The sequence below is a fragment of the Coenobita brevimanus genome, chromosome 51 (genome assembly GCF_032717465.1).
Source record: "Coenobita brevimanus isolate Jiangsu-jjx chromosome 51, ASM3271746v2, whole genome shotgun sequence".
In the NCBI taxonomy this organism is placed as follows: Eukaryota; Metazoa; Arthropoda; class Malacostraca; order Decapoda; family Coenobitidae; genus Coenobita; species Coenobita brevimanus.
Genome location: NC_137004.1, coordinates 3,154,407 through 3,179,804, shown reverse-complemented (window position 1 = coordinate 3,179,804; position 25,398 = coordinate 3,154,407). Strand labels below are relative to the sequence as shown.

Here is a 25,398-nt window from a genome sequence, read left to right as displayed (position 1 = left end):
TTTCTCTGAAATCTCCATTCTAGGAGATTTCAATGTTCACCACCACCTTTGGCTCTCCTCTCCTTTCACTGATCCACCTGGTGAACTAGCTTACACCTTTTCTATCCTTAATGACCTAGAGCAGCTTGTACAGCACCCTACCCGTATCCCTGACCGCCTTGGAGACAGCTCCAACATACTTGACCTCTTCCTCACTATTTATCCTTCTGTTTACACTGTTAATCTTTTCTCTCCGTTGGGCTCCTCCGATCACAACCTTATCACTATAACCTGTTCTATCGCTCCGGTACGGCCTGTGGACCCTCCAAAGAAACGACGTCTGTGGCATTTTGGAGCTGCGGATTGAGAGGCCCTCAGGCAGTACTTCTTTGATTTTCCATGGAATGATTATTGCTTCCATGGCCGGGAGCCATCTGGGTGTGCCTTGCGCATTACGGAGGTTATTCTCTCGGGCATGGAAGCATACATTCCTTTCTCATATCCTCTGACTAATGCAAGAAAGCCTTGGTTTAATCACGCTTGTTCTAATGCTGTCCGCAACAAGGAGAGGGCCTATACAAGGTACCAGAGCCAACCCACCCCTGACTCACATCTTTTATACGTTTCTGCCCGGAATCGTACTAAGTCTGTTCTTCGCTCTGCTAAAAATAATTTCATCCGTACTAAATGCTCTCAACTCTCTAACTCGAATTCTTCCCACTCCTTCTGGCACCTTGCCAAAAACCTTTCTAACAACTTTACCTCATCATCCTTCCCTCCTCTTTTCTACTCTGATGACTCTGTAGCTATTTCTTCTACTGATAAAGCAGACGTCTTCGCTCAGACTTTCTCCTCCATTTCCACCTTAGACGATTCCAGTGCTGTTCCTCCATCACTTTCCCCCTCTGACTTCCTCATGGCTGACATTAAAATTTCTTCAGCTGACGTATTTTCTGCCATCACTGGCCTCAATACTAACAAGGCATATGGGCCTGATGGAGTCCCTCCTGTTGTTCTCAAGAACTGTGCTTCCGTGCTTACACCCTGCCTAGGCAAACTCTTTCGCCTTTGTCTGTCAACTCATACCTTTCCTTCTTGCTGGAAGTTTGCTCTCATTCAGCCAGTCCCAAAGAAGGGTGACCATTTCCAACCCTCTAACTATCGTCCAATTGCTTTAACATCCTGTATCTCAAAAGTTTTCGAGTCAATTCTTAATAGAAAAATTTTAAAGCACCTTTCCTATCACAACCTTCTTTCTGATTGTCAGTATGGGTTCTGTCAGGGACGCTCCACTGGCGATCTTCTCACCTACCTTTCAGACTCCTGGTCATCCTCCTTTCAGGACTTTGGCAAAAGCTTTGCCAATGCACTTGACATCTCAAAGGCTTTCGATCGAGTCTGGAATAAATCTTTAATTTCCAAACTGCCCTCTTACGGTTTCTATCCTTCTATCTGTGCCTTCATCTCTAGCTTCCTTTCTGGTCATTCTATAGCCGCTGTTGTAGACGGCCATCATTCTTCTCCTAGTTCTATCAACAGTGGTGTTCCTCAGGGCTCTGTCCTATCACCAACTCTCTTCCTTTTGTTCATCAATGACCTTCTGAGCTGTACAGCTAACCCTATCCACTCATATGCTGATGACTCCACCCTTCACCTATCCATTCGGTTCCCGCAACGTCCATCTCAGCAGTTACTTCAACAAACAAGAGACGAGGCTATGGCACACCTAATGTCTGACTTGGTTCGTATCTCTGACTGGGGTAAATATAATCTGGTTATTTTTAATGCTTCAAAGACTCAGTTTTTACACCTATCAACCCGACAAAATATTCCGCAGGTATACCCACTAATGTTTAATAATATTCAGCTTAATCCTGCATCATCCTTAAACATGCTTGGGGTTTCATTTACTCGGGACTTATCTTGGAAAGATCATATTGCATCTCTTGTAAAATCTGCTTCCAAGAGATTAGGTGTGCTAAGCCGACTCCGTTGCTTCTTTACCCCTGCACAATTGTTGACTCTATACAGGGGTTTTATCCGCCCCTGTGTGGAGTACAACTCACATGTGTGGGGAGGCTCCCCACATACAGCTCATCTCAATAGGGTGGAGTCAAAGGCTTTTCGTCTCATTTACTCTCCTCCTCTTACTGACTCCCTTCAACCTCTGTCTCTTCGTCGCACTGTTGCATCTTTATCTCTTTTCTATCGCTACTTCAATGGTCCCTGCTCCTCTGAACTGCCTGCATGCATTCCTCCTCCGCTACGACGGGCGCATTGCACCCGTCTAGCAGCAAACTCTCATCCCTTTTCTGTCCAACTCTCTAATGCAAGAGTTAACCGTTACTCCCAGTCTTTCATTTATGCAACAGGTCAACTCTCGAACTGTCTCCCTCTGTCTGTATTTCCTGCTTCCTATGATTTCCAGTCTTTCAAACGCAGTGTGTCCAGGCATCTCGAAATGATCGGATCTTGAATTTGACTCTCTCTTGCATTTTGCTTTTCTCTTGGAAGGAACAATAATTACGAGCTTGTGGCCTTTGGCTCCTTCTTCCTCGCATAAAGAAAAAAAAAGCAAGGATAAAACCATAAAAGATGTCATCGCAGTGAAGAGTTATGAAAACATAAACACCGGAATATAGCGTGTTGTGCTCGAAACACACTGTGAAGAGATCTGTTGCGAGAAAAAGTAAAACTCATAGTTGGGACAACTTTAGTATCGTAACGCACTCAGGTCCTGCCAAGGTCTCTCGGGCAGCGCCCTCGAATCTCAGTCGTTCCAAAATAGCAACGGCTGAGCAGAAAAGACTGGTGTGAGGTGACGTTTCCGCAACACGTGTTCGGTTTCAATCATCTCGCAGTTCAAAAGAAGGGCTGAATGATTGCGGAATCTGTTTACACGGCCGATAGCGCAATATAGCACCGGTGCCAAATTATATTTCTATATTTGAATTTCAAGTGTCAGAATTGTGTGTTGAAGATGAAGTGTATTCAAGGATTTATGTTTCCCTCCACCCGCCAATTGTTGTTTCAATCACACACGCCTGGTTCAAAAATTCTGCACCTGCATGCAATACTTTTTGCACCATTGTTCGCAAAATTGTGCAGTATATTGTTGCCAGTTATATAAATTTTGTTGAGGAAGACATGGTTTTGCGCTATGTTTAACTTCCAAAATGAAGCTCGTTTTTCAGCCGCGCCTCCCGCTGCTCGGAACTGACGATTACCTGTTTCGATACTGGACAACCCCCGCTAGACGTGTTCAGCGTAATGTAAAGTCAATGAGGACAATTATTAGGGGCCAAAACACCCCTTTACAAAGTTTCAAACGATATCAATTTAAAGTGGACCTATAAGTGATCCAACTGCAACTCATCATGCCCAGTTTCATCGCAATCGTTTTTACTATTTCAGCTGTGCTAGACAAACACACACACACACACACACACAAAGCGCGCGCGCGCTGTTAGAATCATAGATAACGTCAGGGGATTTTATGTAGCTAAGAATGAATATACGACTCTAGACTATGACAGTTAATAATGGTACCAATAACTTACATACCCGGGGAAACTTTTGTTTTCTATTCCAGTTAACGCTAAATTATTTTACTCAGCTAAGGGTGAGTCATGGGAGCCTTAGGGCCATAATATATGTGACACAGTAGGCTTCACAGCACCTATTCCTTATTTATTTATATATTTATTAACTTATTTTATTCATGTTTTTCAGATTACAAGAACCTCCTGTATGCTACGTTTGTTGTTTTAATATCAGTATTTTTAACCAGTAATATACCGGACGATATTAAATGTATAGTGCAGAATAAACCGCAATGGAAGAGGCGTTAAGCAATCTCAAAAGCCACTTAAAATACGTCCCTGAGTTAACCCCTCCAGTTCGATTACTTTTACTATTATTTTTCCCACTGTTACCAGACGAAGTTATTCAGCCTTGGGGGAATTTTCGATATGGAGTGGTTAGATCTAGCATCCACTGTGGCCCCTTCACAACAAAATCATCCCCCTTATACCTCCCCCTCCAATATTAGGCAACAGTTTCAAGGCAGCAGAAATATTATAAAAAAGGTGATTGGATTGATGTGATTAGATTTAGTCGATCTATCAGTTATCTAGTCTTACCTTACTAGCTTCATATACCCTACCACTACTCCCCTGACTTTAATCTGCCCTCCCCTTGCTGTGCTAACTTTATGTACCCTGCCCTTGTCCTGTTAACCTAATCTACTCCACCCTTACTCTGGTAACCTAATCTACCCTGCCCCTACCTTGCTAACCCGATCTACCCTGCCCCGACCCTGCTAACCTAGTATACCCTGCTAACCTAACCCTACCTCTACCCTACTAACTTGATCTCCCCTGTCTTACCCTGGCAACCTAATCTACTCTTGCCATATTCTGTCGATTTACCCTACTGCTACCCTGTTAACCCTATCTGCATTACCCTGCTAACCTAATCTACCCTGCCCCTACTCTGCGACGCTAATCTTCTTTACCCCTACCCTGCTAAACTAAACTACCCTCCTCCTAACCTGTTGTCATCTACCCTACCTCACCCTGCTAACCATGCCACGGCTGAATTATACTGTAAAGATTAATGGCACCAACTCATATGAAGCGATTTTCATAAAGGGCATTTTATTTTTTTTTTTATATCTAAACTACAATTGATGATGTCATGAGAGTGTACTGTACCTGTTATTATCAACATTATTATTTTCCTGTTGTCACTGGCGTAGTTACCCCAGTAGCGAATGAGTGAAATAGAAATAGGATGATAATGAAAGGAGATAGAAGCGAGCCTCAAGAACAGTAAATCATTTTACTTATCAGTTTTGCTGCCTGTAAAGGGTAACCCTTGTCCCCAGCTGTTTAACCAGCGGTCACTTTTGCCTTCTCAACTGATAAGTCACCACATGTTTATCTCACAAATTAAGCAGAAAGTTTCTCTTGTCCTTGAACTGTGGGTGTGACGTAATGTGGGAGGAGCAATTTTTTTTTTTTTTTTTTTTTTTTTTTTTTATTATGTGCTCGACTCTGGGCATAGGCTTCTCAGCCTGCTCCCAAGGCCCAGTAGTCCTCCTACATATCGTACACCTCTACGTGTCACCACTTTGGCACTAACACCCACCGTCCATATTGAATACATGCTAGGGCTGTCTCATACAGGACTAGTGTATTGGTATTAGCGGGGGTATTTTTACGACATGTCGGCGGGTCTTCTGGTAGATCGGTAATGTCTGCCGTAATAAAATCCAAATCCTTAAACTGTTCCCTGCACCAGCGGGGATTTGAACCTGGGTCCGGTAGGACCGCAAGCCACCTCTCTAGTAGGGATGTTTGCCAATTAGAAGCCTTAACGGTGCTTTCGTCACGTTCTTGATGGCACGCAATTGGTTCTGTCTGAAGTGTATGAGGCCCTCATTGGTAGCAGGTGGCTCTATTGTTTCTGTATGGACAGAGATTATTTTTAAGACAGCCTAGTGGTTAATTAGCTGAGAAAGACGGAGTATGTAACCTTTATAAGCTCCAGGAAAGTGTGAAGAGACAGATTTTTATCTCATTTTGTACACACACCCCTGTACACATTTTGTCATTTGTACACATTTACTGTCACATTACACTTTTGTCACATTGTGTTGCACTTTTCCCCAACACTATTCAATACGTGACTTTGATTACAAAACACACTGTTTGTGTACAATTTCCCATGTTTGGTTCACTCCTCCATTTACACTAGTGTGTGATTTATATCTGGATTTAACCTTCGAAGTCTCCACGTTTCCTCGAGCTTTGTGAGTACTTAGCTTCCACTGAGTGTATTCTGGTTAGGTAAGAAATAACTTGTTTTATATTTGTATTCTGAGGCCTATAAAAATCCTCCCTTTTTGTAAAACGAACCCTGGTTTCTTCTTTGGTTGTGTATGTTATAGTGTATAGTAAAGTTTAGTTAGTTTTCTTAAACTTTATCTTATCCCTTTTGGTGCTTAATTAAGGGTTAAGAGTGCACCGTAATATACCCTCCCCCATAACACTGTTCACGGTCATCTGTCGGACTTGAGACTGTTTATCTAAAACGCAATGTTGCTACACTGGTTTCCAAAGAATATAGTGTTTCTAAAGTAATAGCCACTTTATGAACTGAAACTGCCTGAAACTCCTAAAAGAATGGGAAAAACACAGAAACACTTCATTGTTGTAACCATGACAAGAGGCAGCTTTCACTAGATATCGACAAAAACTCTCGAAAAGAATGCCGGCACGATGAAGTGATCCAAACCTAACTTAAGCCTAACCTAACGAATACCGGCACGATGAAGTAACCTAAATCTAACTTAACAAGCCTAACCTAACCTAAAGACGACCGAACTTAATTTCAATGACATTTAAACAAATGCCAGATCCAAACTCAAACGTAGCCTATCCAATTTACAGTAATATAAACTAGCCTAACTAAAATACTGCAAAATGCAGGGCAGACGATGTTACGCCTCATTAACGGACTTCAAAATCATGCAGCTTGTGAAGTAATCGAATTAATCAGTATGAAATAACAGCATTTCTGAAAAAGACCATGATATTATTATTATTATTATTATTATCCAGTTTACAAACCTTATTTACCCAACCATCTACAGTATACTTATACTCTAACCCAGCCTACCACTGTTGATCTGTTTTCACCTAACGGAACTGGATCACTCAGTCGTGGCTGCATGATATTCGATACCGGTAGGTCTTGGTTATAAAGTAGAAATGTCTCCGCCATTGCGGTACTATACTCCTTTTTACTATAACTTGGCCTAAAACTGCCATCTGTCTGCTGAGTTATAACGACAGATAAACACAAGAATATGGTGCTTGTCACGAACTTCTGTGGGAAGGGTGTTGAGCCACAGTATTGCCTTCTACCATTAAGCTACGTGAAATAAGCTGCAAAAAGACAAAAATCCTTGTCAAGTTATGGTATAAAGAGTACAGTCAGTTCGACCCTTCGGTCTGACTACAACTGGCCATCAAATGAGATGAAAGGGGTTGGGGATGAAACTCGTCAAGTTGCAAAAAACTCTATAATTTACCTTCTCAACAACAGCCTACAATCTTACGGCTCCACATCCTCTCCAAAGCGCATATATGCAACTAGTACCCTATTATCATATTCCAGTGTAATCTGTAACAACCCAGCATTCAAGAAGGACACATGGCAATTATATATTTTCAGATGTGGAGCCATCATTTATCGAATAATGGTAACCTTTAAAGACACATAAGACACATTAACAAAAATGTGTATGTATCTATGAACTGATTCAGTGACTTGGTAAAGGTATACAGATGTGCGTTTTCGAGTATGAAGAGGATCCATCAATAGAGAAAATATAATTACATAGGAATAGGTTAGGAAAAGATTGGTTAGGCTAGCATAAAATAGGATTTTTGGTTAGGTTTACAAGAAATGGGTTGTTTGGTTAGGTTAGCATTAAACAGGTTAGGGTACGGTTGGGTTGTTACGAAAATTTAGGTTAGGTTTGGATTAATAGGCGCTGATAACAGTAATTTCGTAAAAAAATGGCATTCTAAGATGGTGCCTTTGGCGCCATTAGGGATTATAAACAAATACTACTTTTTAAACACTTTTCACCCTTTAAAATTAAAAAAAAATCGAAACTTGAATATGCACTCAGAAAATGCTCAAAGAATTCCATGAAAAGCTAAGGTGAAGAAGAAAAAAATCTGCAAAATAAGGTGATCCCACAAAACTTTAACTACCTTTGAAATGATTCAGAGATTCTGTAAAGGCGTACACAAGTGTGTTTTCGGGTATAAAGAGAATCCATCAATAAACAAAGAAAATGCAATTAAATAAGGGATTGCTAAGGTAAGGATAAGCTTGATTAGTTTTGCCTAAAATAGGTTAAGTTGGTTTACAATAAATTTTGTTAGATACCGGTATGGTTTGCTCTGGATAAATGACATTGGGTTAACTTACGAAAATTTAGGTTAGGTTTGGACGAATCAGCACTGATAAGGGAATTTTGTGCAAAGAAAACAAAACTCGAGTTCTGAGATGGCGTCCGTCTGTCTTCGGCGCCGATGGTGCTTGTAAACAAGACCGATTTTTAAACGCTATTCACCACTTATAAAAAGAAAAAAAAATCGAAACTTGAAAACATAAAAAAAAATACTCAAAGAATCACATTCGGGGCTTTGATAAAGAAAACTGGAGAAAAGTGCAAAATAAGGTAGCTCCATGTCTCCTTCAAGAGAACTGGCAATTTTTTTTTTTTTTTCAAATGGGCGCAGCCCAACATTATTTCATACTGAAATTAGCCTTTCACGGGTTATTTGTTATGGTTCTTAGATTACCATGAATATCGGGTATTTTAAAAATTTTACCTGTGAATACGTAAAGACTTGTTTGGATCATACATACAGTCACCCCGACAAAGTTACTCCCAAGAGCAACATATGCTGCCAAGCTCTCCACACTCACATCCTACTTTTGGCGTGATTTCACAGGATTTTCCGATATGTTAGATTTCCATAATTTCAGCTGATTAAGTTAGGATAGGTTAGATTAGGACAGAACAGGTTAGGTTAGATTGATAGAGATGTTTGGGTTATTATTATTGGGAGAAATACTTGGGTATTTGTGTGTGTGTGGGGGGGGGGGTTTCAAGTGAAATAGGTTATGCCTATTTTTTCGGTTTTGTTTTCGCGGCTTGAGGGTCTGAGCTGAGGCATTTTAAAGCGAATTTTTAAGCGTGTAGAATCTGAGTTGTTTTGAATTGTGTAGAAACTTTTTTTTTTTTTTTTTTGTATGCTTAAACATTTTAAGTGCCTAGCAAGTGTTACTACTCATTTCTAGGCTATCTGTGCCCATTTTTAAAGTAAAAACTTAAGGTGCAGCATTAAAAGTGACAGAATATTATGGGAAAACTTTAAGTGACTAGAAATTATGAGAATGCCATTAAGTTACAAGAAATTATTAGAGCACTTTAAGAATTTAGAAGCTAGGGGTGTATATTTTTAAGTGACTGAAAATTGAGCGCACTTCCACTTTCCTTTAAGTGGCTAGAAATCTAAAGGGCATATTTGTGAGTCCTGGCACGTATGTCTGGCGTGGGCTGGAGGGAAGTGAAAAGGTGAGTTATAAGTCCCTACCCCCACCTCCTAATTTCCTACCTCACACCCTTGCTTTCTTCCCCTGCTACTACTCCACATCACACCTCTCCAGCTCCTCTTTCACATTCCCACTTTACCTCTCCCACTGCTGCGCCTCCATATCATCGTCCCACCTTCCTCTTCACCCTCCTCTTGCTCCCCTCTGTTGCCCTTTCTTATCCCCTCTCCCCACTACGTCCCCCCCCCTTCCCCCTCATCACTTACTTCCCAACTGTCTCTTCACATCTCCCTTATTCCTCTCCCATTACTGCCTCTTTCACATCATCCTCTCCAGCACATCCCCCCTCCCTTCCCCCTCACTTCCCAACCGCCCCATTCACATCCCTACTCCTCTCCCTTCCTCCCTTACTGTTGCCCCTCACATCTCCCCTCTTCACCATGTCCCCCCCTTCCCCCTCACCACTCACTCACTTCCCAACCGCCCCTTCGCATCTCCCCTACTTCTCTCCTTTCCTCCCCTACTAGTCTCTCCTCCCCATCACCTCCCCCCTCCTCCCGACCCCCCAGCCATCAGCAGCAGGCCCGAGACAGCAACACAGCGTCCATAATTTAGCGGGGTGTGAGTGTCAGCACAAGAGGAATGACACTTGCTATTTCCATCGGATGTTGCTAAATATATGCTAGGCTCATTTTACTCTAAATTGGCCTACAACTGCCGTCTCCCCATCATGAATGCTGAGTTGTAACAGCAGATTAGAACTACAAAATGATGCTAGTCATGAAGTAGTGCTGTGGAGAGTATCTACAAGCATAGTATTGTTTTATTTTGCCACTGAGCTACGCGAAATAGGCTGATGGATTAAAATGTGGGCCAAGTTAAGGTGAAAGGAGTATAGTTCCTGGGTTTTCTTATATTCCATACCTACTGACTGTTAGCCTGTTGCCTCTGTCTACCAGCATTCCTCCCTGTAGTGTTCTGTTGGTTCTCCGCTTTCTCAGCTCTTGCCTCGTGATTCCTGCTTCATTTTGGTCCTACAGTATCCCTTCGTTCTTGTTTCTGATCTTTCCCAGCTTCCTCCACTCTTACTTATCGATTGTTAGCTTGTTCTCTCATTTCGGTCCAAAAATATAATTCCATGAGTTCTCTGTTAGTTCTTCGTTTCTCTTGTCTCTTGATTCCTGTTTCATTTGGTCCAACATCCCTCCGTGCCCGTCTGATCTTTTCCAGCTTTTTCCACTCTTACTTATCGATTGTTAGCTTATCTCGGTCCAAGGATATAATTCCGTGAGGTTCTCTGTCTGCTTACCGGGTACCTTTTTAGTCCATCTTTTTCCCCATTTATAAACTATTATTGTGAGGGGATAGTGGTTTAGGCTCCAGATGTGATTAAGCTATGTGCTTTGCGAGTCGGTTCGAATTTTCAAGAGGCGACTAGGGGTTTTTCGATAGTGTAATGCCACCAGGGACGTAGGACGGTCACTTATCTTTATCTATTCTGCACTACAGTAATTTGGCTTGAGGTTCCTTCACCTCAAGGGGGGTATTGTGGTACTGATTGTTACCGTTTAACCTTTGCATATACAGACTAATGAGATAATCAGGAATTATTATTATTATTTTTTTTTTTCAAAACCCATCGCTATGATTGCGTCGCCTATTAACTTATTCAAGCAGCCATCCGGCAATTTCATGCAGCTTAATAGGGGCTTCCTGGATTCAAGGACTAATGCAAAAGACAGTTTTAAGGATGATGGTAATAATTATGAGATGATAGTAACAATGATGATGATGATGATTATTATGATTATGATCATGATGAAGATGCTCCTGCCGCTGGTGATATTGATGATGATGATGAGGAGGAGGAGGAGGAAAAGATGATGATACTGTTGATAATGGTAAATATAAAGATAACAATGATGAACTACAGTACGACTTCAGCCTCACCCAGGGGGAAAACCTGATGAATTGAGAACGCATGAGGAAATTAATCTAGCGAGCGGTGAAAGTCATTTCCCACCAAAAGCCCGCAGCTGCCGGCCATAATATAAATAAATGGCCACACTCACGATAATCTCCTCCGGTTATTGAAATAGTTTGGTGGAGTCTAGATGACGGGTGGTGGCGAGAGAAAGGGGAAGGGGGGGAGAGTAAAGGAGGGGAAGTGGTGCTGTGATAGGTATGGATGGGGAGAAGTGGAAAAGGAAAGAGAGTAAGGGGGAAGTCGTGTTGTGACAGGTATGGATGGGGAGAGGGAATGAGGGAGAAAGTAAGGATGATGGAGTGATGCTGTGACAGGTTAGAGTGAGGGTGAATAGGGAGTGGATGATGTAATGGTGAGGGGTAGGAGGGTGGGGGAGTTGTGCTGGTGTAGGTTAGGCTGGGGGAAGAGAGTGGGGGTAATGTGATGGTCGGGGGTAGGAAAGTAGAATAGTGGTGCTGTGACAGGTATGGGTGTTGTTGGAGAGGGGGTTTATAGGTCATGCACTTTAACTTGGCCCAAATTTTCATCCTTTTTGTGCAGCTTATTTCACATAGCTCAGTGGCGGAAAGACAGTACTGTGGCTTTAAATCCTTTCTGTAGTACTTCTCCGTGACTAGCATTAGTGTTAATCTATTGTTATAACTCAGCATTCAAGATGGAGAAGGGCAAATTTTAGGCCAAGGTAAAGTGGACAGAATACAGTAAGGGTGTGTGGAGGGAGGAAAGGCCTGGGTACTGTTGTGGTTGTGGGATGGGATGGGGTGATGTGACTGTGGGAGGAGGAAGGAGAGGCCTGGGTACTGCTATGGTTGTGGGACGGGATGGGGTGATGTGACGGTGGGAGGAGGGAGGAAAGGCCTAGGTACTGCTGTGGTTGTGGGATGGGATGGGGTGTTGTGACGGTGGGAGGAGGGGAGTGGCTGCTGTGATAACTGAAGAGGAAGGAGGAACTAGATCCTTAAATGATAACAGGGACGGAAAGGGGGATGAGGACAATTAATTCTTTCAGTCCAATAACATCTTTCTCCGTTCCAATCTTGTTATGCACTGACAATACATTGATCGTAGGAGAGATTTATCGAGCTGGAGGTGTGATATAATCTTCATTACTTGGAATAAGGAGAAAAAAATAAATCATCCGACTGAAGCTACAGTTTATGCCACAGCTGACCTGCAGACAGATCATTATAAAATTATAATCTCTGGTATGTCATTATGATTTCTGAATCTGATTATCCTGTGTTTTCCTCGCCGACCTGTCATAATGATTTCCAAAGCCGACCATATATCTTGCTTTATTACTCATACAGTGTCATTTTGCAGCGGACGGCAACCATATACGTTTCAGCTGTACAGCATGTCATTTTTTAAGACGATTACCATACAACTTAGTCCGGGCTTTTTTCACTCAGGGTCATTATCATAAATAATTTCTTGGTACTCGTGTAGGCTATCGTAAAACCATTCATTTTTTTTTGTGAATTATTACCGGTTATTACCAAGCATATTTCACTTGTACAAGAACTCATCTACTGTTATAACGATTGCTGTTTATCTTACTCAGTACTATTTTCCCTTACCAATATCATTCTTTGCTACCCGTACACAAACCATTTTCTTTTGAGGGATGAATACCATATATATTTTACTTATACAATATCAGTTTCTAGGATTACTACCATAAATCTTAACCAGTACTTCCCCCTCCCCACGCAGAGCCATTACCGTATATCATTCTCCTATGCTACTTATATAACCAGTGTCTTCTTTCCCGCCAGGCTGAACAAGAGCCACCGCGCTGCCCAGGACGCGGAGTACCCTGCCTATGGAGTGACTGGCCCCAACAAAGACCTCTCGCCCTCCTCCGGGGATCGCAAGCTAGCCCAGTCCGCTCACATGTACCACTACCAGCACCAGAAGCAGCAGATGATAGCGCTTGAGAAGTAAGTGTAATTTGAAACCTAGGGCCGTTTTCAATGCTGCATAGGCGTCGTGGTACCTCTTCCAAAGGGATTTGTTTTGCATATTACACTTTACCTTTCTCTTGCATGTTATTTATACCGTTCAAATATCGATATTGTTTGATTCAGTAACCTACAAGAGCATACTGATGTATAATAGGCAGACTAAATCAACAAAAAAATTGTGTTACAATATATCCAATGGAGTACGACCCCTAATCTCATTACGCAGTCGTTCTTAACCTTTTTGCTCGTGTTATCTCTTGCAATGTTGATAAAAGTTCAAATTATTTCCAACTTGATTGTGGAAGGCTAACGGGAAGGAAGACATACCGGTACATGTATTTATATATTACCAACCCAGAGAACATAATTATTTGATTTTACGTTTAATACAAAATGAAGTCATCAACATTGTCATCACCTCGCTTTTTCCTACATTTAATAAGTGAGATGGGGGATATCCAGAAACAGAAACAGGAAAACATGAAGCAAACCAACAGAGCTCCTTGTGACAGGCCACTCTGTCATTCACACAGAAGAGAACCTAGATGTTGGTAAGGGGGAAGTACCATGAGTATTTTTTGACCTACTGTATATATCCAGTTGTTGTGGCGAGCGTACAAACTTAGTCCAATACCCTTTCATTATCTTAATAACCAAGTAGTTCAAGGAAGATAAATGGCAGCAGTTAAGGAGACTACATGAAGGTGTATGCCATCCATCTTAGCATATGGGTGTAAAACTTTAGAATGACGTGTGTATAAAATATCAAGAGAGCAATATAGAGAGGACTGCTAACCCTTTCAGTCTTTTGACGCAATTTTTAGTGTAGTCTTTTATCCGAACAAGACGATTCAGCTTATATAGTACACTTTTTTGGACAGAGTGACGTTAACCAGAGCCATAGTTAACCCCTTCACCGTCAGAGCCTTTTGAAACTAAGTACAAATCGCGTAATGGTAGTAAGAATAAGTTATAAACGTTTCACTGGATTCAAGGGTTAAAGAATGTATAGCGAGGTGTATGGGATGGAAAGGATATGAAACAGCCTGCAAAAATTCGTGAAACGTGTAGAATGAAAGTCTGTCGTTTAAACCCGCTCAGTCTAATGATGTAGTTATTTGGTTTATTCTTGCTACCTTCAGATGAACTTATTAAGTGGATGGGAAGAGTTCTTATTGCAAGATGAGTTAATGTAGTTCGTTTCTAATCCCTCCACTACCAGTCGTCTGTACAACGCTAAAAACAAAACAAACTATATTCTGGTGACAGCAAAAATAAAATATAAAATAAGTCATATGACAGAAGGGGATACAAAGCAGAAGAATGTACTTAAATGGTAAGCTTACACTGAAGGAACTGATAGGTACAAGGTACAAGTACTGTACTATCACGGTCGCTTGTTACTATACCTCTCAGGCGGGAGGGAAGACACGGATAATGTAAGGGCAGGCCGATGGATAATAGCGGTTCTCTCTCTCTCTCTCTCTCTCTCTCTCTCTCTTTGTGTGTGTGTGTGTGTGTGTGTGTGTGTGTGTGTGTGACGCCAATATCTTCTCCCCTGGCCATTCTCCAACCTTGTCCTCCATTTCCCTCCAGTCAGGGAAGTAAAGAAACTAGTGATCGTGACTATATGAGTGAATCTAAACACCGAAGGCAGAATGGACGGCCAAGAAGGTACGAGATGGATATATAAAGTGAATGTATGACTAATTTAGTTGAGGTATGGAAAGTGAGGAAGCAGAAACGGTGAATGACAGAAGTGAATTGAATAATGTGCAAGGTATCAAAGACTATATGGAACTAATTCAAAGCAAAAATATGTGACTAGCAATGGAACAGAAACGGGGAAGATATAGAAGTGGTCTTGGCGTAGAAGTGGTCTTGGCATTGAAATGGTCTTGGCGTAGAAGTCGCCTTGGCGTTAATGCTGGCTTGGCATTGAAGTGGTCTTGGCGTTGATGTAGCCTTGATGTTGAGGTGGTCTTGGTGTTGAACTCGTCATGGCGTTGAAGTTGCTTGGTGATGGAGTGACGGCGATGAAACTGCTTGGCGTTAAAGTGGCCCGACGATGAAGGGATTGACTTGTCAGTTGGTTGCAAGGCTTGGCCCAGGACGGGAGGAAGGATCGACGTCAGTGGGAGATCCCTAAACTGTCCATGCCATGAAACAAAATGTCCAACCTGATGGGAGCAGGGGGAAAATAAAGGCCGGAAGAAACACGGAACTATCAAGAAGAGTGGAAGGATAGGAGAAGAAATGAGAACAGTGAAGAGTGAAAGCTTGGAGTCAAAAAGGCCCAATTTTGTCGTCTTTAGCGATAAGCAGGGACACTGAAGAAGTATTTCCCCCCTCCCCCCGTCCCCAGGGGAGACGAATAATAAAAACGAATGGATGGAGCATGCATGGAGATGCTTTTGACAAGATTGGCATTTTTTTCTTTTCAGTCAACAGAATGGCATCTTTTTTGCGAGCCAGTTTGGACCAACCTAGACCGATCTAGACTGGTGACGTACACGGCCCTTCTTGACCACAGCTAATATAAGTCTATAACAGGATTGAGTGGGAGTGGCCTAGAGATTAAAATCACCTGAGATACATAAACATAAGGTGACTTAGTACGGCGATAAAAATGAAAAAAATTATAAATCCACTGAAAATACTGGGTGCTCTGTGCGTGTAATTAACCTAAATAGTTGCAACCTCTTATTAAAAATGTGATAATCTTGCACTTCATCGATTGCAAAGTCGCTGGTGAAATCTGTAACAAGTGTGTGCCACTCGGGTGAAAAATAAGGCAGAATTTCCGAGTGAATCGTTGCTCAGCAAGGTTTGGGAGCTTGCTTGGATGGATGACGAAATGGAGAGTACTCAGCCCACTGGGGAAAATTTTGTCAATTGTTCAACAGCAGTTTTCTGCCGACACCGCACTGGAAAATATTTTTATGCCGGCTTGTTTTAATGGCAAGGTACTGAACTGAAAAACTAAATGTGACTAAAATGCAGTATAACGTCACTGAGGGCAACCCAACACCCCCAGATGGAGCCCTCCGAGGAGCATATACAGCGTGCCTGGACTCCGGGCAACAAGGACATAAGTCCGCCCGGGCCGCGCATCCCTATGACCCAGAGCTCGCCCGCCGCCACCATAGCAGGAATACTAGACTACCTTCCGGGCAAGCCGACCACCAACAACCACAGGGTGGAGCTGTTACTCCAGCTCCAGTCAGCACCCCTGAGACAGCCAGTAGCTGCTCAACCCTCCTACAGGAGATGGTCTGCAGCTGCTCTGGAGGTAAACAGGAGACGGCTGGTAGCTGCTCCTGCCTTCGTCAGGAGACAGCCGGTACCGCTCCTGCTTTCGTCAGGAGACGGTCAGAAACCGCTCTAAGTGTGCCCCTAACGAGATGGCCAATAGCCGCTCAACCCTCCTACAGGAGACGGCCTGCAGCCACTCCAGATGTAACCAGGAGACGGCCGGTAGCCACTCCCGCATTCGTCAGGAGACGGCCGGTAGCGGCTCTGAAGGTGCTGCTCGAGAGACGGCCTGTAGCCTCTTGACCCTCCTACAGAAGACAGCCTGCAGCCGCTCTGGAGGTAACCAGGAGACGGCTGGTAGCCGCTCTGAAGGTGCTCCTGAGTCAGCCTGTAGTTGCTCCCTCCCCCAGGCCACAGCCAGTAGCCGGGCCTTGGCAACAGCCGGTGCCCGTGCCCCTAGAAGGCCACGGCCAGTAGCTGGGCCCCCAGGTAGGAGACGGCCGGTAGCCGCTCCTCCGTCAGGTTCTGACTCCTGCCCACCAACCTATGACCCAAAGGGAGTCCCCAGGCTGTAGGAGTACTGGAGAGGACCCGTGACTACCACCGGGCTCTTCTCTCTGCAGCCGGTTCCTGAGAGGACTCGCCTGACGGACCCCGACGTAGGCCGATGCTCCAGCCCCCCTCCTGACAGTGTCCCCAACCACCACGGACTGCAGCCCTTGGGACCTCCAGACTGCTCCCAGGACCACCAGGAGGGACCTCTCTACACCCAGATGCTGGAGATCTTCATCCTCCGTCAGGCACCCGAGCGAGAAGTTCAGGCAAATATTCGGCTCCAGCCCTGAGGGCCAGACTCCCGCCCCAAGCCCCAAAAGCACGGGGCCCTTCGCCACCAGCAGCCCCAAATGAGAGAGAACATCCCTACGAGTGATCCCGTGGCCTCTGAACACAGAGGCCCCTGGTGGAACCCAGCCCCGTCAGTAGCGAGGCTGAGCCACGTCCGCTGCCCCTGTACCTGACCGCCACGACCCCCAGACCCAAAAGGAGCGACAGTGAAAGCACAGTGCCCGTGACATAGTGAAGTAAAGGCAGAACAGTGAGTTAACAGTATAAAGGAAGTCAGTGAGAAAAGCATCAGTAACAATATAAAAGGGTGGTGGAATAAGCAAGGTAACAGTGAACATGGCAAGGCAGTGAAACACGGGTCTATTACAGTGAACATGCTACCAAATAGTAACGCCGCACCACACTAAGATCATACTCAGGCCCCAGTGTTAAAGTAATAATTACCCACAGTGAAATAGTGCCACCAATTCCACCAATATATAGAACCTAGACTTCCTGCAATAATAGTGCATAACCCCTCTGCCCTAAGTGCCCTAAGTGTCCAGGCATCATTTCAAGATGCCTGGACACACTGCATTTGAAAGACTGGAGATCATAGGCAGTAGGAAAGACAGACAGAGGGAGAAGTTCCAGAGCAGACCTGTTGCATACATGAAGGACTGGGAGTAGCATTAGAGAGTTCTGAGTTGGTCAGAAAAGGGATGAGATTGTTGCCCTAAGTGCTTACCCGACCTTGTCCTGAGTAGTATCCTCCGTGATACTAACACCCCATATCTAGGCCTAAGAATTATAATTGTCCAGTATACCTGTATTTGGGACATCTACCCGTTTTGCTGTAGAATTTAGTAATACACATGTAAGGTTGTTGCCTTGAGTTTTTGTGTCCTGCCTCTCTCCTATTTGTCTAAGCTCCGGTCTAGAAAGAGAACCCAGCTACACACTAGGCGTTAGAGGGACAGGAAGCCGACCCTAAAACATCTAGCATTACAGTGACGATTTGGTAACTTTCTACATACGGTAATATTCCACTCGGTTTGCCAGTACATTCATGTAGTTAGACTTGCAGTATTTACCTACATTGATTGTATCATCTGAACCACACTGCAGTTCTTATGTGGACCAGTAGCTAAGAAAAGGTTACTTTTTATTTTTAATGCAAGGAAGGAACCAAATGCCAGTGGCCTGCAAACTGCTTCCTCCAAGAAAAAAAAAAAATAGACAACAAAGAGCCAAATTCAAGATCCATTCATTTCAAGATGCCTGGACACACTGCATTTGAAAGACTGGAGATCATAGGCAGTAGGAAAGACAGACAGAGGGAGAAGTTCCAGAGCAGACCTGTTGCATACATGAAGGACTGGGAGTAGCATTAGAGAGTTCTGAGTTGGTCAGAAAAGGGATGAGATTGTTGCTAGACGGGTATTACGTGCCTGCCGTAGTGATGGAGGGATGCAAGCAGACAGGTCAGAGGAGCAGTGAGGTACTTGTGGCAACCTTGACTGCAAGGACTTCTCAGTCAGTGGTAGGTGGTGGTGACCATCATCCACTCACTTTGCTGTAATGCTCCCTGCTTGCTCTCTCACTTGCATCATTCTTTTTCTGTCTGCCCTCTCTTCCAATTTCTCCCATCTTTCCTGTCACTTTTTATTACTCTTCTTTCCTTCTCAGGTGGCTTTACAGTGAATGACAAACCTCATGGTTTTCTGTAAGACTGGAAACCATTTACAACGCTGGGTGGTAACAATTTAAGGTTGAATCACACGACCCGTTTTGGCTCTGACATGCTGTCCAGCAGCTAGACGCCATCAAGATATCTTACATGCATTCTAATGTAACTGTTCACATGACTTGTCAAGCTGACAGTGGCAGCCGTCCGTCAGCCGACCAACACGTCGTGGATATCTTCTTGAGAAATCCTGGCCGGCTAGCTGGCGACTTGACGCCGGACTGATGAGTTGGTGATGGCTATTGTAAACGAGGATACGTAGCATACCAATTCATCCACAACTCCCTGTTACCACCTCACACAAACAGGATGGAATAAAAAGGAGGAAGGTAGTAGAACCATGTCATGACAAGTATATAAACAAAATGATAAAGTTGATGTACTCAAATGTGGATGGAATGGTATCTAAATTACTAGAGATAAATAATTATGTCAGAGAAAATGAACCACAAATAATATGCCTAACTGAGACAAAATTAACACCAAGGATGTCCAATGACATACTAAACTTAGAGGAATACAATATATGGAGAAGAGACAGAAATTTAAAAAAAGGAGGAGGAATTATAATATTAACTAAGAAAAATCTAAAAGTCAAGGAAATAAACCTAGATATACCATCACAAGTAGAACTGATTGCAGTTGAGATCAACACATCTGAAGGTAAAGTAATTGTAGCCAATTTGTATATGCCACCCAGATCAAACACATGGGAAAGAGACGAATATGAGGACCTGGCAGAGAGTACAATTCAGAGTATAAGATCCTTGCTACATAAAATGGAAGAGAAATCGGAAAGAATTATACTAACTGGGGATTTCAATACAAATATAAATTGGAATACTCTAGATATAAATAGCCAAGAAAGCTGTTGGGACCAAAAGCTCCTGGATCTCGTACAAGAGTTTTTCTTAATGCAACATGTGAGGGAAACCACTAGAAAAAGAGGACTTGATGTACCTTCAGTGCTAGATCTAATATTTACTAGGCAAGAAAATGACATTGACAGTTTAATATATCACCCTCCACTCGGCAAAAGCGATCATGCAGTACTAAATTATAACTTCAGGATAGCATATGACATAGTAAACAGCAATGACAGTTACAAAAAGAGACTAAACTATAAAAAGGGAAATTATCAAAACCTAAAGAAGTATTTCTTAGAAGTTGATTGGGAAAATGAGCTTAGAGGACAAGATTTAAATGCTGTATATAAAAAATTTTGTGAATTTTATGAAATAGGAGTCCAGAAGTACATCCCACAGCACAAAGAAGCAGATAAGAAAATACAGAAATGGTTCAATACAGAATGTAAAAAATCAAAAGAAAGAAGAGATTTGTTGTGGAATAGATACAGAAGACACAATAGTGAAAGGGCGTATAATAATTACAAACAGGCAAGAAATGACTATACAAGAATAAGGAGGGAAGCCCAAAAACAGTTTGAGGAGGATATAATAAATAAAAGTAGTAATCAACCAAAGCTGTTTTACAGCTATATCAGAAGCAAAACCAAAGTAAAAGATATAATACAATCCATCACGGACGAGGGAATCACTTATACACAAGAGAAAGATATTTGTGAAGCACTAAATAAGAATTTCCAATTAGTTTTTACAGAAGAAAAAAATTTTGAGAGGGAATATGTGGAACACGCATGTCCACACATACTACCAGATATACAAATAGCAGAAAAAGTAATACAAGAGGAGTTAAGTAGATTAAACAGAGGAAAAGCAAGTGGTCCTGATGAAATTTCATGTTGGGTGTTACGAGAATGTGCAAAGGAGTTAAGTAAACCATTATTTTTAATTTTCAAGAAATCCTTGAGTCAAGGGAAACTACCTGATATTTGGAAAAAAGCAAATATAGTCCCCTTATTCAAGAAAGGAAATAGACAAAATCCTCTCAACTACTGACCAGTATCACTGACCAGTGTTGTAAGCAAGGTATTAGAAAAACTTATAAGAAAAGCTTGGGTAAATCATCTAGAAGAACACAGTATGATAACAGAAAGACAGTTTGGTTTCAGAAAAGGAAAATCATGTGTTACTAATCTGTTGAGCTACTATGACAGAGTAACAAACACAATACAGGAAAGGGAAGGATGGGTGGACAGTATCTATTTAGATTTCAAGAAAGCTTTTGACACAGTACCACACCAAAGACTTTTATGGAAGCTGTACCATCAAGGAGGAATTCGAGGCAAACTGTTTTGTTGGATGCAAGACTTTCTCATAAAAAGAGAAATGAGGACAGTACTAAGAGGAAACTACTCATCCTGGAAATGGCACCAATCATGTTTCTAGTGTACATAAATGATATAAACAGTAACACTGGAAATGAGAGCTATCTGAATATGTTTGCAGATGATGCAAAAATACAAAGGAGAATTACTAGCACAGACTCTTGTAGGGAGCTACAAGAAGAATTAAATAAACTTCATGAATGGAGTAGTACATGGCAAATGGAATTCAATGTGGACAAGTGTCATGTAATCAAGTTTGGTAAAAGTGGAAAAAGACCTGATTGGGATTATAAGTTAGGAAATAAAACCCTATACACATCAGAAAGAGAGAAAGACCTAGGTGTGATTATCAATAACAGACTATCTCCGGCTGACCACATCAGCGAGAAGGTACGGAACATGTATACACTGCTTGCAAATATGAGAATAGCATTCACATACATAAATGAAGACATGCTAAGAAGGATAATAACATCATTCATTAGACCAACCCTGGAATATGCATCAATAGTCTGGAGTCCTCATCTCAAAAAGCATATAGACAAGATTGAAAAAGTTCAAAGGGCCGCTACAAGATGGATACCAAGCTTAAGGGACCTAAGCTACGAAGAAAGACTAAATAAACTGAATCTACCAACACTACAGGAGAGAAGGAAAAGAGGTGACATGATAATGCTATATAACTGTATATCAGGAAAGGAGAAAATAGACATAAATGATTATTTAACATATGGAGAAGCATCAGCAAGAGGACACTGCAAAAAACTGCATAAGGAGAGGTGATAAAGACGTAAGGAAATTCAGTTTCCCAAACAGAGCAATTGATCAATGGAATGCACTACTGAATGAAATAGTGTGTGCCAAAACAATTCACAAATTTAAGGATATGTACGATAAATATGGTCTAAGACACGGGACAATACGAGCTTGACTCATTCCTGTAAAGATACAATTAGGTAAGAACAATTAGGTAAGAACACACACACACACACACATGCGACTATATAAAAGTGCAGTTTAGTACGTACTCAGCATCAAAATTCTTACCTTATTTAATGTGATGGGTAAGCTTGTTTCTGGGAACCGAGACCATCAAAATCTGGAACTATGTTAACTGCAGACGCATATCAGGTGCTGCATCCAACTTGCTTCGATATTTGTTTTTGGTTGCAATATAGCGAAAGCTGCTTCACACATGTATGTTGTTGCAAAGGGCATAAGATGTTTCAATGCTCGTTTTGCTAATTCCGGGTACTCATGCGATAGGTTTGCCCAGAAAGGAAGGAGGGAGTTCTTGTTGTATTTAGTTTTCAAAGGAAGGTCAGTGGCAATGTCAGTTAGCTGTTCTTTTTCAGTCACTAACAGATTCTGCTTCATCACATTATCTGCATCCATGAATGGGTTGCGTAGCCATGTCAGAGGGTCTGACTGCTTTGGAAAATACTCTCGTAGATTATCCTTTAACTGCTGTAGGTGCAGAATCATGCAGTCTCTTGTACCGTCAGCCAGTTCTAAGGAGTTTTCGTTCAGGAATGCATGGCAATTATGCAAACACTCGGTCTGGTTTTTCTTTACACAGCCGATCCAGAACTCAATCTTAAGAAGAAAGGACTCAATTCTGTCTTGAACATTCAAAATGTTGATATTAGAACCTTGTAATGATAAGTTAAGCTCATTTAATTTCAAAAATATATCTGCAAGATAGGCCACCTTACATACCCAGACTTCATCAAAGAAATGGGTTGACAAAGAAGACTTGTGCTCTCTGAGAAATACTTCAATCTCATTTCTCAATTCATACACACGTGAAAGAATTTTACCGCGAGATAGCCAACGCACCCTTGTATGTACCAGCAGAGTTCTGTGAATGGACCCCATCTCCTGACACAATGAGGCAAACACTCGAGAATGAAGAGGCCTAGCCTTGATGAAATTTACTACCTTGACTACTTCATTAAGTGTCTCTTTTAGATCACTTGGCATCTTTTTCACAGCTAGCGCCTGTCTATGAAGGCAGCAGTATCTATGCTCCACAGCAGGTACAACGTTTTTTATGAGACCAATAACACCCTTTACTGGGCCTGTCATTGCCTTTGCACCATCAGTGCAGACAGCTATGCAAAGGTCCCACCCAAGATCATTTTTGGTGAAGAAAGTGTCCAAGATCTTAAATATGTCCTCACCTCTTGTTGTCGTTTCGATAGCTTGGCACAACAGCAGATCTTCGTGCACAGACTCATCTGAAACATATCGTACAAACACAAGGAGGACAGCTAGACCTGCAACGTCAGTAGATTCATCAAGTTGAATGGTGAAGCCCACAGGACTTGTTTTTGTGCGATTTATTAACACTGTTTCACAATTTTCTGCCATCTCTTTGATACGGTGTCATTTGACAGGGGTACAGTGTTAGAATCTTGCTATGTTTCTCTCCTAACATACAGTAAATCACATCTTTCATGCATGGTTTCAGTAAAGATTCTGCAATCGTATGAGCTTCACCAGCCGTAGCAATGTGGTAACTTACGTGGTATGAGGTTTTAAGTGCATTTCTATTGTTTTGGTAAGCAAATTTCTTGATGGAAGCAATATTCCCTTTTAACTGATCTCGTTTTCTTACGAAATAATCACTGTGTTTGTTAACTAGCTGTGGGTGCTTGGTTTCAAGGTGCCTCCTCAATTTTGCATGAATCAAACTACAATTAGCCAAAACTTGATTACATTCAACACATTGTCCATCAGGAGCATTTTCATCTCCAACTGACATGAAACCAAATTTTATGTAACTGTCATCAAATTTGCGCTTCTTTGAATATCCGGTACCTGATTTAGCTCTTGATTCTTGTGTCACAGAAGTAGAGGTATGTGGTTCATGCAGGGATTCTGTTACATCACTAATTGCACCTGTCTGTTCAACACGCTCACTACACTCAGTAGAATCAGTAGATGTATTGTATCACCTTGCACCTTCGGCCGTAAGGTGTGGTATTTCAACCAGTTTTCCATCGTAGAACTTTAATACTACAGTTAACAACACAGGAATGCAGCGAAACACACACGTCATGAGGCCTGGCACAACAATACTGGCTAACTGCAGTGGAGTGGGTGGGACTGGGACGCATTCAAACGCCCAACGTACCTGTACACTTCACGTACAGAGTCTCTCTCTCTCTCTCTCCTCAAATGCAAAAGATTTCATCACTTTCATATTTCATATTATCCATTCATGTTCAAATAAATATTATAATATATATATATATATATATATATATATATATATATATATATATATATATATATACATATATATATATACATATATATATATATATATATATATATATATATATATATATATATATATATATATTGTTTGCCACGGAACCCTTGAAAGGTCTTCATGGAACCCTGGGGTTCCGTGGAACACAGTTTGAGAACCACTGTCCTAGAGGAATACAACATATGGAGAGGAGATAGGAATTTAAAAAAAGGAGGAGGAATTATAACAATAACAAAGAAAATTCTAAAATTCAAAGAAATAGAACTAGATATACCCTTACAAGTAGAACTGATTGCAGTAGAGATCAATACATCAGAAGGGAAAGTAATTGTAGTAAATTTAGACATGCCTGTCAGATCAAACACATGGGAAAGAGGAGAATATGATGATCTGGCAGGGATTACAATTCAGAGTTTAAGAGCATGACTACATAGAATGGAGGAGAAATAGGAAAGAATCATACCAATTGGAGATTTTATTACAAATATAAATTGGAATACTTTAGAAATAATAAGCCAAGAAAGCTGTGGGGACCAAAAGCTCCTGGATCTCGTGCAGGAGTTTTTCTTAACGCAACATGTAAGGGAATCCACCATAAAAAGAGGACTTGATGTACCCTCAGTACTAGATCTTATAATCACTAGGCAAGAAAACGATATTGACAATTTAATGTATCACCTTCCATTCGGCAAAAGTGACCATGCAGTACTAAGTTGCAACTTCAGGATTGCACACAACTTCTATGAAGTTTCACATGGAGAAGTCAATGGTTTATGTAGTTATACAGTACATGTACAGTAAATACCATCCCGTATGAAGTTGTACATATAAATACCATCCCGTATGAAGTTGTACATATAAATACAATGCTTATAATGTAATGTTGTACTGTTACAGTACACTTACCATGCCAGGGAGCGAGCTTCTGTTGGATATAGCTACCAAAGGTTGCTTTATACGGCGGAA

The 25,398-nt window shown here is 41.9% G+C and overlaps 1 protein-coding gene across 2 annotated transcripts in view; it reads left to right on the top strand.

Annotated features, from left to right (window-relative positions):
• The window catches only part of LOC145400244 (uncharacterized), a 538,777-nt gene that overhangs the window by 502,502 nt on the left and 10,877 nt on the right, over positions 1-25,398 (top strand). For both annotated transcript variants that reach the window (XM_080272757.1, XM_080272756.1), the window contains one exon: positions 12,889-13,053. In XM_080272757.1, the coding sequence (XP_080128883.1) occupies positions 12,889-13,053 (165 nt within the window). The remainder of the gene's footprint in view (positions 1-12,888; positions 13,054-25,398) is intronic.